Source organism: Liolophura sinensis, chromosome 9 (genome assembly GCF_032854445.1).
Source record: "Liolophura sinensis isolate JHLJ2023 chromosome 9, CUHK_Ljap_v2, whole genome shotgun sequence".
NCBI classification, from domain to species: domain Eukaryota; kingdom Metazoa; phylum Mollusca; class Polyplacophora; order Chitonida; family Chitonidae; genus Liolophura; species Liolophura sinensis.
Window position 1 is genome coordinate 33850943 of NC_088303.1, and position 17597 is coordinate 33868539.

The window sequence follows — 17597 nt, forward strand, 5'->3', positions numbered from 1 at the left end:
TTTACTATGATGACAATTTTTTTCACTGTACGTTGTCATGGAAGTAACGCCATTTTGCGACTGTTTCGTGGAACGGGCCACTGGTGGTTCTTGCGCAATATTAAGCACAAGAGTTTTAATTATTATTTCCCTAAGTGCCCTACTTACGCTAGTTACCTGTACTTTTATTACATTCACATAAAAATATGTTCAACAGTTTGGCTGTACTTGCTTCACTCAAAGAGCAAGCCCAGTCGTTTTAATATGTCCAGCAAGTGTCCTCATTATAAGCAGGTTATCTGTATAGTTTTATTACATCCCGACAAGATTGTGTTCAGCACCATGGTTGTGTTTACTTCAGTCGTTCCGACGTACTGACGCCTAGTATTCATCAGTGAATTCTGATGACTAGTATTCATCAGTGAATTCTGACGTCTAGTGTTCATCAGTGAATTCTGACGTTTAGTATTCATCAGTGAATTCTGACGCCTAGTATTCATCAGTGAATTCTGACGCCTAGTATTCATCAGTGAATTCTGACGTTTAGTATTCATCAGTGAATTCTGATGACTAGTATTCATCAGTGAATTCTGACGTCTAGTATTCATTAGTGAATTCTGACGCCTAGTATTCATCAGTGAATTCTGACGCCTGGTATTCATCAGTGAATTCTGACGCCTGGTATTCATCAGTGAATTCTGACGCCTAGTATTCATCAGTGCAGCTTGTGCCAGCAAGCTATTTGTTTACGTGGACGTTGAATCATCTCCATCCAATGAGCAAGTTCCGTGCCCTCGAAATGTTGACCTAAATAAACTCGACCAATCAGCATGTTTTTAACAGGTTCGACTTTTTCGCTGGAGATATGCATTACAGCAATCATAATGTAGACCTTGTCCAGCTGATGTTTGGGGACGTCAAACACAAAAACCTCGTGATATGTTGGATTCAGCTCGTTTCTGTGAACGTTGGTCTTTACTTTCCGCAGTTGTCTCCCTTCATACATAAGCGCCACCTTGACAACAGAATCTGTAAATGAAAGATATAATACGGTTAATTTGCACTTTGGGTTTCAACTGAATCGGAATGTTTACAGACTAAATGCTGTATTGGAGAAAATTTCATTTATAGTCTTTGCTAAGAGCACATATATATTTATGAATACAAATGAATACATTATATATTGTCCACAAGCCTAGGAAGTAATCCAAACGATCAGTGCGAGGGTTGCCAATTGAAGCACCAGTGCAGGTGCTAGGTGAGGATTTGGGCCATTATAGTACATGATGACAAGAGATAAACCCAAAAACCAGTGTGGGTCAGGGGATAACCTGAATCATGGCTATGCGGGAGGGGCCAAAGGATCATTGTTGGTTTAGGTGAGGATTTGGGCCATTAGGCCTATAGTACATGACGACAAGAGATGAACCAAAAAGGCAGTGTGGGTCAGGGGCTAACTTGAACCATGGCTATGCCGGATGGGGGGGGGGATGGGGGGCAAAGAATCATTGTTGATTTAGGTGAGGATTTGGGCCATCTCTTGACGACAAGAGATGAACCAAAAAACCAGTGTGGGTCAGGGGCTAACTTGAACCATGGCTATGCGGGGGGTGGGGGGGGGGGGGGGTGGAGTGCAAAGAATCATTGTTGGTTTAGGTGAGGATTTGGGCCATTATAGTACATGACGACAAGAGATGAACCAAAAACCAGTGTGGATCAGGGGCTAACTTGCACCATTTAAGGGTTTTATCCACAGTTATTGGCCGCGCCAAGTAAAGATAGCTGTTGTGTGCAGTGTGCAGTCAGTTACTTTTAGGCTTTTAGGCCTTTTTTGCCAGACACTGATTATTTTATGACGACTCATAGCAATGTGCTTTCTTTCTTGAACAGAACTAAAAGCAAGCCGTATTGCTTAAAAAAACCTGGTTTTGATCCCTGAAAGCCAAGCACAATATAAAAATCACACTAAGCACTATAAACACTATTTATTTAATTATTTGATTGACCTTTTATGCCGAACTCAAGAATATTTCACTTATACGACGGCGACAAACATAATGAGCGGAGATCGGGCAGAGAATATACAATACAGATCACTGACATTTGACCTTTAGTAGTTTTGTCCAAAAACCTGAAGAACCTTCACTGCGAGATTTTTTTTAATTGATGAGGATGTCTTATGATATATTCTGGGTCATTTTAACTTTGTTGCAGCAAGTTAGGATGGCTGTTCATTTGTGATAAGGTGAAACTATAGTATTTTCCTTATGACATCTAAGAATTATTACGTCTATTGCTTTAAATGTACCTAATATGGGTCAAATTTTCACATGCATGCAACCCGCAATGGTCATTATATTTATAGCGATGTTCCTGGAGCCGTACTAATATCAGCTTATCATCTCAAGTTACCAATCATATGATAACTTGAAAGCGTGGCCTTCAAACAATGATTCTATCAGCAATGAATAGTCTAGGAGTCGTAATTCATAGAACATTTCCCAAAAAATCAGTTGGCTCAGATTGTTAAATTGCCGGTTCGCTGCAACAAGAACAAGGGCGTCTTGTGTTCGAATCCAGCTCTTGCCGATTAGGCTACGGCTTTAAGACAGGAGGCTTGTCATGTACTTAGCCAAGGTCGGTGGTTTGTTGTGGGCTCTCCGGTTCCTTCCACCCAAACCTGACCGCCGCCTTGAGTGATGAAAAATTCTTGAATACAGCCTTAAACACCGATAAAATGTTATATGAATAGAAAAATAATTACAGGGAACGACTGAATAATTTACAACATCATAAGCAGATTATTCCAATTAAGTGAGTGAGTGAGTGCTTAGGGCTTAACGTCGTGCTTAATAATCTTTCAGTCATATGACGACGAAGGAATCCTTAGAGTGCATGTAATGTGCCTCCTTGTGCAGGACGGATTTTCACCGTTCTTTTATCTAATGCTGCTTCATTGAGACGCCTTACCGAAGGCATGTAAGCTGCCTCACCCATGCCATTAAACTGATACGGGTCAACCAGTAGTTGCACTATCCCCTTTATGCTGAACGCCAAGCGAGGAAGCTGCAACTTTTAAAGTCTTAGGTGTGACTCGACCCAGGATTGACCCTGAATCTACCGCTCCCAAAGAGAACGCTCTACAAATTGTGCTAGCGGAGCTGGTATATTCCAATTAAAGTTTCTGTCTAGCAGCGTCGTATACGAGGGTTACCTGTTGACTCCTGTTCCTTGTCCATCTTGCGCAGATCCTTGGCTTTCGTGACCATGACCGTTAGTTTCTCGGCTGTAGGTAAGTAACTCAGGCACAAATAAATCTCTCCCAGGTTTTCCTGACAAATACACCAATAAGGTTTATAAATATGAAGAGATGTATATATCATGTAATCAATGCGATAGCCCATTAGGCCTACCATTTCAGTGCATGGTCTCTAGGCGACTAATAAACCGCAAGAAAAGTAAGCCAATATGTTTAATGTTATGTTTATAAAGAGTGAAGACTAAAGACTATAAAGAGTGAAGACTATTTCCTTTCTCGATATTTTACCCTGATTACCAATCATGATTTACATTTACCTTTGTAGGAAACTGGAGTTCCTGGTTTAAAGAGACTTCACCGATTTCTGCCAGATTCAGACTGCTGAGGGTTAAAGTTGTCTCCCCTGTTGCCACGTGTCTAGAGTATTTATCAAAATCGAACAACTGAAGTTTCAGTTTGTAAAGTTTCAAATCTTCCTCTGGAATGTCCAATGAAAAAGTCTCATTAAAAACCGGATCCGTGGAGTCCTTCTGAATTCGTGTCCTTTTCTCGAATTGCAGTTCACTTTTTGCCTCCTCCCGGGTAAGCTTTTCCCGTAAACTTCGGGACTTGGCTTTTCTGTACAGTTTTACTTTCACGTACTGATCGGCTATCCCATGCTCTTCGATCAAATCTTTTACACCAGCAACCTTGATGTACAATGTTCCCCCCTCGCTGTCATACTTAAGTGAAAAGTCAATGCAACCCCCGCGAAATCTGGATGATAAAGTAGTCCCTTCAGGAGATCCAGGCCGTGAAGAAGAGGAAGAACCTGGGGAACTATTTTCGCCACCATCAGTCTTGTAATCAAACTATAAAAAGAAAGAGGCATGTTAACCGCAACTCTTCGCTGGTGCATATTTTCATAACAAATGTGTAAAAAAAAGTGTTATAATACAGGTCCTATAACTCCATTAAAGACAGTTAAATTTAGGAAATCTCACAGGTTTTCGCGATAACTAAACAAATTGTCCACTGCACATACATAAATATGAACAAAGATGACTTTCTGAATGGATGGGTATGAATTTGCTTTTCTGAACTGCTTGGATATTTGACAGAAATTATTATTTACAAAGTGACCAAAGCCTCGCTGGTTTTCGTGCTCAAAATATCCGCTAGGCCTGTCCTAACCAGATGACTCACCCGTTCTCGTGGTAACTCAATAAAATCTTCGCTACTGGTGTCTGGACCAGATGATTCTCTGATTGGCTTGAGTTTGTGTGTCTGAGGCGATTTGACCTTTGACATGGCCTCTGAGCTTGTTGAACCGTAAGACAGGACAGGCATTAACTTCAATTCCTCTTTTCTCCATCTTTCCTCTGGAGATTCTAAAAATAAATGTTTTTTCCGTCAGCGGCACATCGCATAAGAGACCCATAGCTACAGCGCAGTATATGAAATATGTAAAATATAAACTATTACAATCTTACATTTCCCCCTTCACATATAAGATGTTCTTGTGGCCAAAATGTTCTTGAGTCAAATCATTAAGTTCAACACTTACATCACGTATGCCTAATATCAGAGGATGATCTAAAACATTAAGGCTTTAATTAGATGTTGTTGAGTTTTTTTTCTCTTTCATTTCGGCCCACAAGTACCATTGGTGTACATAAAACTGTTTCTGGAACTCAAATTATGGTTGATACATTGTCGTGCCATAAAGAACCAGTGTACAAATTTGTTTTCCATCGCTCTTTTATTGCTGCTTCACTGAGACGCCTTACCGAAGTCAAGTTACCCGCCCTGCCCGAGCCATTATTCTGATAAGGGTCGTCGTACGCACTATTCCCTTCATGCTGAAAGCCAAGCGAGGAAGTTACAACTTCCTCTTTTAAAGTCTTCGGTGTGACTCGACCCAGGATTGACCCTAGATCTACCGCTAGCGAAGCGTAGTTACACAGTGCACCCCTTCTTGATTTATTTATTTATTTATTTATGTATTAGACTGGTGTTTAACGTCCTATACTCAACATTTTTTCACTTACAGGACACTGGTCAGATTTATGAGTGGAGGTAACCAGGGTGTCCACCGCCCATTGTCAGGTACCTAGCAAACCTTCTGACTTAAAGCTGCATCTGAATTAACGAGAGCTGGATATGAACACAGAAACCCAATGATCTAGCACGTGACAATCACAGTGAACTATAACCGTCTCAGCCAGCGAAAAAAATATTTGAACACGGCGTTGCATAACGATGAAATAAATAAACCAGAGAATGAAGTCAGTTATAGTATCGAAGTTCAACATCGTACGTGCAATGAAAACGCCCACGGATACATCTACATATAGCTCTTCGTTAACATGACCTTAGAGTAGATGCATACTGCCGGTTGAGCTAAAACACGATGTTGAAAGATTACTAGTTATGAGATTCCATACCTATGTCGTTGTACTTGGCTCTGATTGGACAGTGATCATGCAGCCAACAACTGGGTGAGAGTTTACAGACGACAATGATAACAGTGATCAGCAAAATTGCCGCACAAGCAGCAAGTATGGCGAGCCTATCGAATACGTCCAGCTCCACTAAGACGTACGTCTCCGGCGTTGTAGTCTGTCTACCCTCCCATACTTGCTTCTCCAATGCCATCCTCTATATTCTATACAAGGGTCATGTTCATCTGGAATGAGAAAGACAATTGGTCGTAAAGAACAGTAATGTGAGTTTCAAAGAGCCGAGAACTGTAAAAGCGTGGATGAAATGAATGGTGATTTTATTTATTTATTTATTTAACTGGTGTTTTACGCCGTACTAAAGAATATTTCACTCATGCGACGGCCGCCAGCCGTTTTCGGAAGAAACCGGGTGAATCCGTATACAAATCTCTTTATGGCTACATATTTTAATAAGCCTTTTCTTGTCTTATCAATTCTATGGCGACCGTGACCCTCCACTACACTATAGATATCGTAAGGCCTTGGGCTGAATGAGAAGATTGTCGGTGGTCATTCTTATATTACAACCGTGGCCTAGATGCTGCAGCGTGCTAGTGCAGCGCAATGGCCCAGTAGCCTCTCGCCAGTGTAGTCGCTGGGAGTCCAGTTCATGCTGGCCTCGTCTCCGGTCGTACATGTCCGTCGGAAGGTCTGCCAGCAACCCGGCTTCATCCCCAACGCTGGAAGCCGTCGAATAAGTGAAATATTCTTGAGTACGGCGTAACAAATCAATCAAATAAATAAATACACTAGACTTTGGCTTAATTAAACATTTATTTATTTGAATTGTTTTTTCATCCCGTACTCAATAATTTTTCACTTATACGACGGTGGTCGGAGTTACGGGTGGAGGGGGACTCGGAGTGCCCGGATTAAACTACTACCATTCAGCAGATATCCGGCAAACTTTCGATCTGACTTACAACCACAACCGAAGCAGAGAAAGCTGAATTTATTTCTTTATTAAGTACTAACTGATTAATTGACTGATGGATTGATTAGCGCCTTGTTGAAGTTTTTTTTTTCTGTTGCACGATGCCGGTGGCTTTTATTGATGACGTAAACCGGGAAGTTTTTCCGACAATTTTTCTGATATTTTACATACATATATATGCATATCTGCACACCGTTGAAGAGAAAGCGTCTTCGACAAATGTTAAACTGCGCAGACTGCCGGACGAGTGATGTTGATTTTTTACAGTCACCAAAACACCTGAATGATTCAACATTTATTCCAGCAAGGTTGTACTATATCATCTATATCTATTTCATACCTAAACTTCTTAAATTTAAATCTGAAGAGATGATACAAATAATCCAGGACTTCATTCAGGGCTTGAAAGTTTTACCAAAATGAGTTTGTTGGTGAGATGTTACATCACTAAAAAGCCGTCACAAAATCAGCGCAAATACAACGCGTAGTCTTTAGTGTGAACTCTATGTCACGGGCCTGTACTTTACATCCGGGCTTTAATATCCTCTTTATCGAGGTCTGATCTAGTGTACTTTGTCGAACTACATTACATATAGGTCTATACAGTAAAAATAGCAGATATTTATGCAGATATAAACACATATCTATGCTTGGACAGCTGGATCTAGACTATATCACATGTACCATGTGACATCGAGCGGTTTTCGCAGTTTTTATCTCTAGATTATTACTCCTAACAGCTCTGGGGTGAACTCATTATGGGAAGGTATTTACGAGTCCTCGTTTTTTAAAACTTGGAAATGAGACCGTAAATTATAAGTCACGTGTAGAACAAATAGATGAGTATATAAACATACCGATAGTTTTATATCGACATTAAAAGAAAAAAACTATATTGTAAATAGGTCCCATATTTTGCCTTCTATTGTTCAGTTGAAGACTTGTGATGGTAAATTCCTTACTTTTTATGCATTGGCATTTGAAAGTTACAAGCAGTTTATTTATTTAATTATCAATCTGACTGATGTTTTACGCCGTACTCAAGAATATTTCACTTATACGACGGCGGCCAGCTTTCTGGTGGGAGGAAACTGGGCGTGATCGAGAAACCCATGACAATCCACAGGTTGCTGAAAGACCTTCCCACATCAGACCGGAGAGGAACCCAGCATGAACTGGACTTGAACTCACAGCGACCTCATTGGTGAGAAGCTCCTGAGTCATTGCGCCGCTCAGGCACGCTAACCACCTCGGCCTATAAGCATGTTTGGATGAACACATTTCATTGCGCATGGTTATTTACATCGTTATCAAGCCTGTGATATAAAACCTTATATAGTACCAGCAACGAATGCATGCAGGAAATATATACATTTGCGAGTAATACTTTGAGTCATAATGAGACCCGATTTTATCATTTCCAAGAAATGATTATTCTGTGGGAGTTTTAATGATTTAGCTTTCGGCAAAGTTCTCATAAGATTTTGAAATCGGAAATATATGTTCTTCGCAAAATAGATTAATTACAATTGTCCAGCTATATCTGAACCGATATAGCTGTCAACAAATCAGTCTCATTCAAATAGAAAATTATATAACTGCTCTATATATAGCGGTCATCGTCAAATTGGCACAATTGTTTCTAACATCCTCAAAGTAGGTTTCCTTACGATATCAATCTGATATGTACGTTGTTACTGAATGTCACACGCAAGAATGTTTTCTGCATACATGTATGTTGGTGGCCAGTATAACTATGAGCAAAAGAAGCCTCAGTGCTCCGATTAAACCATCAACATTTGGCAAAATATACAGGCGAACTTTGCCACATGTGACATATGCCATAGAGGTGACAAGGCAAGTTGTGTTTAACGAGCCCCATGTAAGAGAACACGAAAGAGGATAATCGACCCTCCGCATAGAAGAATGCATGTAAACCTGGTGTAAGACTGCACGAAAAAGTATCATCGACCTGTCATTGTAACCAAGGCAAAGAGAAGAATGCAAACTTCACGTAAGACTTCACGAAAGAACACCGTCGACGTCGTAACGACACCTATGTCCAGGGAACAAAGGACATAGAGGAATCGTGAAAATGCTTTGTCCGGAAATGGTTGAGCCCGTGCCTCGTGTGAACATAGGATTGAAAGGCAAGCATCATATCCATTCGGCCACGAATCGTTGCTGACCATTATACTTATGGACTTATCTATACAAAATTGCATTCTAACTAACCCGTCTTAACTTAGAGAGCATGATGTATTGTTTACCTGGCTTCTGGCGTGTTTTTTAGATTGTTTGTAACACGCAACTGAACAACCCTTTGTCTGATAACTGCATAACCCGCATTTATTGCGCATGCCCTACCCCAACAGCAAATTAGTCCGACAAAAAGACCTTATACTGACTCCTTTGTGGTGTTTTGTTCCACTTTTCTCCCAGCTCGAACAAACTTTTTAGTATGTCGATCTGACACCTTATCTTCTAACATGGACTAATCGCTTAACGAGGGGCCTGGGTGTAAGATGACATGGATGTTTTGTCGGATGTTGCAGCCATTATGAATTTGCAGTTGTTTACAGTCCTGGGTCCGCTTGCACAGATGGATCGTACCTATAATTGATTTTAAAATCTTACAGGAGACTTTACAATCTGCTTTAAAAGTAAGCTACGCCGCTTGCACAATGGGACTATAAGGCGATCTTAAGTATCTGAAGTATCGATTGCGATCGTTCCCTAATTTGACAGCCAGCCAATAACTTTTTTTATATCAATAACTTTTCTTGCCTTCATTTTCAAGAGCTCTACATCATACTGATTCAGCGGATGAAAACAACAAAATGTGAAATATTTCTTTGAATTGCACATCTCTGCAAATTCCAAAAAGTTCTAACAGTGTATCAAATTCAAGCATTTGTACGTTAATTTTGGGGCTATTGCAACAGGGTTGCCCCGAATGTAATTTCTAATGATAAGTTTCTTCTATCATAACTTATAATCCCTTGGTGCTGGGGGATGGAGGGGGGTGGGGGGTCGTCGATTGTAAGTGAAAGCTACGATCGTCACACTAATGATTCGCGTGTACCATACTATCTGCTTGCACTTTTCTCTACAAAAAAATTAACCCAACATAACCACCATTTTTTTGCTTGCGATTTATTTAAAATGTGGTTGCTGGAAATGGAGTCAAAGCATTTCCGTGACAGCATTTTCGTGAAAGCATTTTCGTATCACAGCTCTTTCACTCATTACAGGGTTCGCAGGAAAATGTACGAGTTGCGCACGTGTAACCTATAAGCATACACATGTTGTATCGCTCATAATTCATCAGATTGCGTACATTTTATTTGAGGGTTTGCAACACCTGAGCTTTTCATGACCCCAATGCAGAGTACCCGAGAAAACTTAGAAAAATACATATAGAGGAAACTGGGTTGTCGAAGTCTGTAACCATCTGCATACACTCCCACGATAAGCAGATATTTCAGTGAATATTTAAAACACACATACAAAAGGCCAGGCAAATTTACGAGGACTGCTTTCTTATACTTCTGCATTTGTATTTTAATCACTAAACTTAAAACCGATGTTTTGTTTTTTCAGGTACTTAGCATAAGCGACCGGTTTCCTCCCACCATAACGCTGGCCGCCGTCGCATAGGTGAAATATTCTTGAGTACGGCGTAAACCACCACTCAGATATATAAACAAATCGCAAGCAAAAATTTCTACTTACAGCTACACGGGAAATCCCATTTTCAAAAGAGATGGCAACAACACGTGTTTGTCACTATTTAATTCTGAAGACTAAACCAAACCCTAAATTATACGATAAGGTCACAGCCAAGTAAGTGATGCAGAAAAGACATTTCTGATGACTGCTTTAATTCAAAATTCATCGCCGCAAATAATGCTTTACCGCAAGTTGAAATCTGACACATTTTTGAGGTGATCGAAATTCAGATTTCTAGGGCTCAAAAATAGCATCTAAAATCGTATTTCATATTAAATCAGAGTTAAGTTATGCTTAATTTATGCAATGAAGCAAGTCAAGCCCTAGCCTTACAGCTGGCTAGGCCCCGCGGAGCTGTAAAACGCCTCTGATTGTTATCGATAACCCTGTAAATTTTAATGGGTGTAATAAGTAATATGCTTACAGCCATATTTCTTAAATTCATATATATGTGTTGACCTACATATGTATGTATATGCTTGTGTACGTTGTTAATTAACTTACATTCTTTTGTCGTTTTTTTTATTCTGTGGGCACATTCGTATTTATTTATATTTGATGTTATCCGGATTTTGAATTATGAACTTGTCATGTATGCATACAGTCTTCATGTGTGAGCATTTATGCAAATTCAAAAAAAAAAATTCCTTAAAATTCACGAGCATAGGAACTGTAGGCCTAAATGTTATCATTTTTAATTTCTATGTATTTAATTTGCGGATCGTTACAGTTTTTAACCTTCCGAGTATATTTTAATCTAACTATATACAGTATAGATTTTCATATATCAGCATACTGTCGAAACGGAAATGTTATGTCGTTAAAAATACTGAATCCAATATTTTGGCACTTTTGGGGAAGTGAATGCATTTGTAATGTTCGGTTAACACTGTTTTACGTTAAAAATTAACTCTTTGCAAAATGCTACACAACTGCTAAACTAAAATAACTTAAAGTCAAATTAACATTTTGAGATGTTACCTCCCGCGCCTTCACAAAGCCTTTAACAAAATGAAGGTTCAGCAAATTTTGTAACCTAAATAACATTATCTTATGGCCTGTAAACAGTCAATACGCGCATGGCGTCACATTTTAAGGTGAATACACTCACGATTTAACAAGTTGTATCATTTTAACAGTTTCTGGAATTTAAATGCTGACCTTTTAACATTTGCATTCTGAAAGTGTACTTACCTGAACTCTATAATATCCACCTCTAGCCACCGCCTACAGATAAGCCCTGAACCATGTAACACTATTTCTATCGAACGCTTCACGCATTTTCACAGGAATTTGATGAGATCCGTGTACTGTATCGTTTGTTTCCTCGGTCGTGTGAGCTTAAAAGTCACGGTAGACCCATCTGAGATTGAAAGCTTTAGCTCACAAACCATAAATCCCCGCCTCTGTGTACAATCGTCCGTGGAATTTGACCACAATTTCCTTCAGAGTTGGTTAATGCAATGTACAAAACTCCTGACTGTAAAGGTCTGCATATGTGCATGGCCGGTCACCTAAACACACATCTGAACAGCGCGACGATCTTGCAACTCACAGAAATAGACCTAAAATGGCCTATTTCCAAAGGTCGAGTTATTTCTGAGTTTGTATGCCCCGTGGTACGCATCCATCAGAATCTCACCCAGCGTCAAGCAGCTCGGTTTAGACGACTTCCAGATGAAATAGAACTAAACAGGAGACATATATCCACGGTCTGTTTCACTGATCTACCATCCGTGAAGATTTTGTGAGAGCGTCGTTCAAACGCACAACAAATATAGAACTTTCTGTCTAAGTAATTTTATGGACGACCTGTACACTGCCATACATAGACTGATAAACTTTTTACACGAACCTGTACATATGTAGGTCTCACAGACTCATTCCAGCATACAATCCACTCTGACATTTGCCGGGATCAAATGACATACATGTAGTCCATGTAAAACACATATATAGACGACATATCATTCCAGCTGGGTATGTACCTTCCACAATATACAGCCCGTATGCTGTACAGCAACACACACATTTATGATTTTCTCTATAGGTCTATACCAGCATACTTCTGACCTAAAGAACTATTGAAGAATGGCCTGGATGACGGTTTATAGGTTTATATCGACTATATACACACATATACAGAGGCATACATGTACGCGGTGCATACATGTATATAGGCTCCCGCTGTCCTGCTACAGTTACTGAATCTGTCGCCTGATCACGCGTCACAAGCGCTATACGCACAGCTGTTGCCTGTTTTTCAGAGCATCCATCAATATATGCGGTATTATTTAGATGTTTAGATATGTAGGTATATGTCAACAGATAGGCAAGGCTACAGAGGGCTCACCCAAGCATACACAGGCCTGTTGCATTGGCAGTTCTATATTCTTACATCCTGCCCGGTAACATTCCGCAAGGTATCCCTCGTATATAGGACAGTACAAGGAACAACTGTCTAAATATTTTACCATTACCATTGAAAACATTTATGTAAACACTTGTCAAAGAGGTGAATGTGAATGTATAGTTATTGCATTATATGTGGGTGTGGCTGCGTAAATGAGCTGTTGTATAGGCCTAAATGTAATTTGAGAGGAGGGGATGCTTTTGTTTTTTTATGTTTTAACACATTCACTGAAAACTAGAGTGAGCAGAATATGGCGTCTACTGCCTGCTTCGCACCACTATAAAGTCAACCATTCACTGTTTTGAACTATGACAGTTAGGCCTACTATATGAAAACACATCGATTTATGTTGTCTTACATTAAATGCAATAGCGGGGCCTCCGTGGCCCAGTTGGTTAGCGCGCTAGCGCCGCGTAATGATCCAGGAGCCACTCAACAATGCGGTCACCGTGAGTTCAAGTCCAGCTCATGCTGGCTTCCTCTCCGGCCGTACCTGGGAAGGTCTGCCAGGAACCTGCAGATGGTCGTGGGCTTCCCCCGGGCTCTGCCCGGTTTCCTCCCACCATAATGCTGGTCGCCAGCATTATGAAATATTCTTGAGTACGGCGTAAAACACCAATCAAATAAATAAATCAAATAAACAGAATAATACCATCGGAATATGCCTGAATAAATATCTTGCAACCATTCGAAAAGGATGAAGAATATGTTTTGTAATCTGTAGCATTACAGAATAATAACTTATCAACTTAAGCAATGTATCTTCATGCTGTTTTACAAAAAGAGCCTCAAGTTAAGTAAATCGCAGATATGAAAAGCTATGACATGAACGAGTACCAATTAATACTACCGCTGAGCTGGAAAAACTTGGACAATAATTTATGAAATGTAACTAAGATACTCCGTAACAGTTTTCCTATATGTGCCAGATTTCATGAAAATCCGTGGAAAATATAGGAAGTCTTGAGCTGAGCTCCCATTTTCTTTAAGCCTTGATCATATCTTGAAACACCTGTGTTGGGGCCTCCGTGACCGAGGTGGTTAGCACGCCAGGGCGGCGCAATGACCCAGTGGCCTCTTATTAATGCGGTCGATATCAGTTCAAGTCCAGCTCATGCTGACTTCCTCTTCAGCCGTAAGTGGAAGGTCTGCCGGCGTAAAACATCAGTCAAAAAATACAATAAATAAATCAAACATCTATAACTTGGAAAATTATTCAGACAATTAAAGCAACCAAGAGTTCATAAATACATCTACATATTGTCTACAACATATACAAGTGTTATCTGTTGGAAGCTACGAGGAATTGCACTGACCACCCCTTATTTTATGATAGTCCACATTTTATTTGGAAAGCTCATTAACTTGTACAACTCATCTGTACACTTTTCTGAGAATCCATTGAAAACTATAGTAGGGGATATAATATCTGTAAAAGCAAAATGGACACCTGGGTATGTTTACATCATGATGATTAGATTGGCCAGAGATTGAACCGGTGTCACATTGACCCGGTATTTCAGATTGGCCTAGTATCAAACAGGCCGAACGACAGATTCTTTTAAGGTAAATAATAACAATAATAATAATAATAATAATAATAATAATAACGAGATTGTTAGCACACCGGCTCAAGCTGACCTCCTCTCCGACCGTGCGTGTGAAGATCTCCAGCAACCTGCGGATAGTTGTGGGTTTCTCCCGGACTCAGTTTCCCAGTTTCCTCCCACCATAATACTGGCCGCCGTGGTATAAGTGAAATATTCTTGAGTACGGCGTAAAACAGCAATAAATAAATGTGCACAATATTTGTCTCACAAAATTGCGTAATGGCAGTAACGTTTTTCTTTGTAGTGGCTATTAAACAATATTCTTAAACACCTTGGCTTGCGTAGAATACTTAATCGCTAAGTACTTTTTGCGAGATCTAGAGAGTCTGGGGCGGACTGATGATAAATGGGACTCGTAATTCGCCTACATCAACTATACAGTATCATGCCATCTGCGCATGCCAACTTCTACACGAAGTCGCTGATTGTAAGTTCTTATTCGGAAGAGTGACTATTGTTGATGATTTGGCATATTGGCAGGTATCTATCCTTGTAACCCAACTTAAAGAGGCTGTAAGCTGGAGATTTTTGGCAAATATATGACTTTGCTTAATATGTTTTTATCTCTTAAAATAAGTATTGACATGTCACTTTCTGGTAATCTAACTATATAGCTAGAAATATTATGTAAGTATCATAGTCTCATACTTCTGCACAGCCATCGTATAAAAGTGACACACCCTCATATAAAAGTGACACACCCTCATACTAAAGTGACACACCCTCAAATAAAACTCACACATCCTCATATAAAAGTGACGCACCCTCATATAAAAGTGAATTTAACACATCATTTCCTAATGTCACGTGGTAGTTCTAATCCGTTTATCTTTATAGAACAACAACAACAACAGTTTTTATTAGCCAGATTTTAAATATATTTAAAGTAAAAGAAAGTTAAAATATGAAGTAAGGTTCATCATACAACTGCAAACTATGCATAAAAATACTTTCATTTATTTTTTCAGACTTTCTTAAAAGTGTTGAAAATCTTTCAGATATTTGAATACTGTGGTGGGCTTTATGAGCCAAAATGATGGTATCTGGGAACTCGGACGTCATCTCCACATTTTTTCCTGATGTTCACTAGAAGGAAGGAATTTTGGGGAACATTATTTCAGTAATCTTTTATTCATAGATAAAATGTTATTCCAACATTCAGTATCGTGATTAGAGTTGGGAAATGTGGCGTCAGACACTGATACTAAACACTGATAGTATGGTCCGTAAAAGCCCACCTTAGAATTCAACTGAGGGCCTCCGTGGCTCAGTTGGTTAGCGCGCTAGCACAGCGTAATGACCCAGGAGTCTCTCACCAATGCGGTCGCTGTGAGTTCAAGTCCAGCTCATCCTGGCTTCCTCTCCGGCCGTAAGTGGGAAGGTCTTCCAGCAACCTGCGGATGGTCGTGGGTTTCCCCCGGGCTGTGCCCGGTTTCCTCCCACCATAATGCTGGCCGCCATCGTATAAGTGAAATATTCTTGAGTACGGCGTAAAACACCAATCAAAACAGATAGAATTCAACTGTTTGACATCCATCAAATCCTATCAAAATCATGAGGTAAAAACATTTCGGTACAGGCACATTTGATTTTCTCTTGCGAAACTCTTTGGTACTGATTTTCGGCATTCAAATTATTCATACAGTCTTTTCACTAGATGACTCATCTACAATGATAGCGTCGTCTGCATATCTAGGCTGACACTCTAATCGCAACGTTTAAGTTATTACACATTCCTGCTTCCACGGAGGTCGGTGGTCTTATGGTTACAGCGTCAGCCTCGAAGTCAGTTGACCCGGTTCAAAGACTTTAAAAATGATACTTGTTGCTGCCTCTCTTGTCGCTCAGCACTGAGAAGTTAGAGCAAGGAAACAGGACTGGTTGGCCAGGTGTCAGTGTAATTTGACTGGGTGGGGTGTCATGCCTGGTGTCTTCGGCGTCATAGGCCTACTTCAGTGGCGGCAGCTCTTCGGCGGTGTAAAAAAATGTACGTTAAATCTCAAGCTTTCATTCATTCATTCATTCATTCGTTCATTCATTCCGCAGAGGTCATATATGCTCTACACGGGCCGTGGCCAAGTGGTTGCAGTGCTTGTCTTTCAATCGCCACATAACCCACGCGAGGTGTGGGCTCAAACCCAGCCTGCAGGGACAAGGAATTTGCAGATTCCCGCACGAAAAAAGTTTGAGTGACCCTCAGCAATAGCCTCAGCCTCACTGAAGACCAGTATCAGGCACCAGCCATCGTATAAGTGGAACAGTTTGGGGCATATGATGTTAAAAAATCAAATAAATAAATATATGTTCACCAAAAGCATGATAGGTTTTCACTTTGCCAAACTCACGATCAGAGAAGGTTAAAGAAGAAGAAAACGTAAAATTGATCCCAAAATCACATGAAAGAACTTCAAAACTTTGCAAATTTGGTCTGTAATATCTGTTTTTGATTTTTTTTTTTAGGAAACCTTGGTATTTGAAAATATTTTTGTTTGGTGGGTATTTATCGTCTTTGTATAATAATATTCTAAATAAGGATGTGATGCATGTCTAATAAATATATGTGAATCTAATTTTTTTGCTCGTATATAAACTTATGCATTTGATTTGAATTATGATAATATTTATGAATGTATTAAAAATATATATATATGATGACGGTTTAACACTTTTTTTAGCTGACCAAATGACCAAATTCTAGTGCAAATATGTTTATTAAACAGGTGTTACCTAATCATTTATAACATTGTTACACAAAGACTATATACCAAATGGTGGTCTCAAATACTCACCATACTGGCAGAATAATACCTTTAAGTCGAGTTGATGCAATAAGAAACGCACTTTGACGGACTTTCTTTAAACAGCCAAACATGCTGCAATTAAACCAGCCCATTATAGATCTGATCTAATGTTATGTTTGATTAACACCATGTGCATGCCTGTCAGCTTGTCAGGTGACTTGCCTTGCCATTGCTGATCGTGGGTTTCTCTACGGATTCTCCCCGGTTTCCTCTCACCATCATGATGTTCGCCGTCGTAAAGGCTTATAAGTGGAATATCCAATTTTACAGTGTATATACTAAAATCCATGATTAACAAAAAATGTTTGTTGCGGATAACGTGTCCGAGTCACAAAATCCGGGTCGACTCAAGGGCCAAATGCCACAAGAGAGCCTCCTTTCAAGGT

The 17597-nt window shown here is 39.8% G+C and overlaps 1 protein-coding gene across 1 annotated transcript; it reads right to left on the reverse strand.

The window, feature by feature from the left end:
- Positions 1–559: 559 nt before the first annotated feature.
- On the reverse strand, positions 560–12554 carry LOC135475306 (synaptotagmin-5-like). Its single transcript, XM_064755150.1, has 6 exons — positions 11582–12554; positions 5665–5906; positions 4424–4608; positions 3556–4089; positions 3194–3311; positions 560–1008 (listed from the first exon to the last, which is right to left on the reverse strand). Exons 2-6 carry the CDS (start codon positions 5873–5875, stop codon positions 695–697), a joined length of 1362 nt encoding a protein of 453 aa, XP_064611220.1. The 5' UTR covers positions 5876–5906; positions 11582–12554; the 3' UTR covers positions 560–694.
- Positions 12555–17597: the final 5043 nt, after the last annotated feature.

Bases quoted from the DNA above. Each gene is read 5' to 3' on its own strand.
- LOC135475306 (XM_064755150.1), bottom strand. From the start codon at position 5,875: ATGGCATTGGAGAAGCAAGTATGGGAGGGTAGACAGACTACAACGCCG. The intron at 4,090-4,423 runs GTGAGTCATCTG...TTCTTTTTATAG, and splicing joins TTGAGTTACCACGAGAACGG to TTTGATTACAAGACTGATGG. The intron at 3,312-3,555 runs GTAAATGTAAAT...TGTATTTGTCAG, and splicing joins AACTCCAGTTTCCTACAAAG to GAAAACCTGGGAGAGATTTA.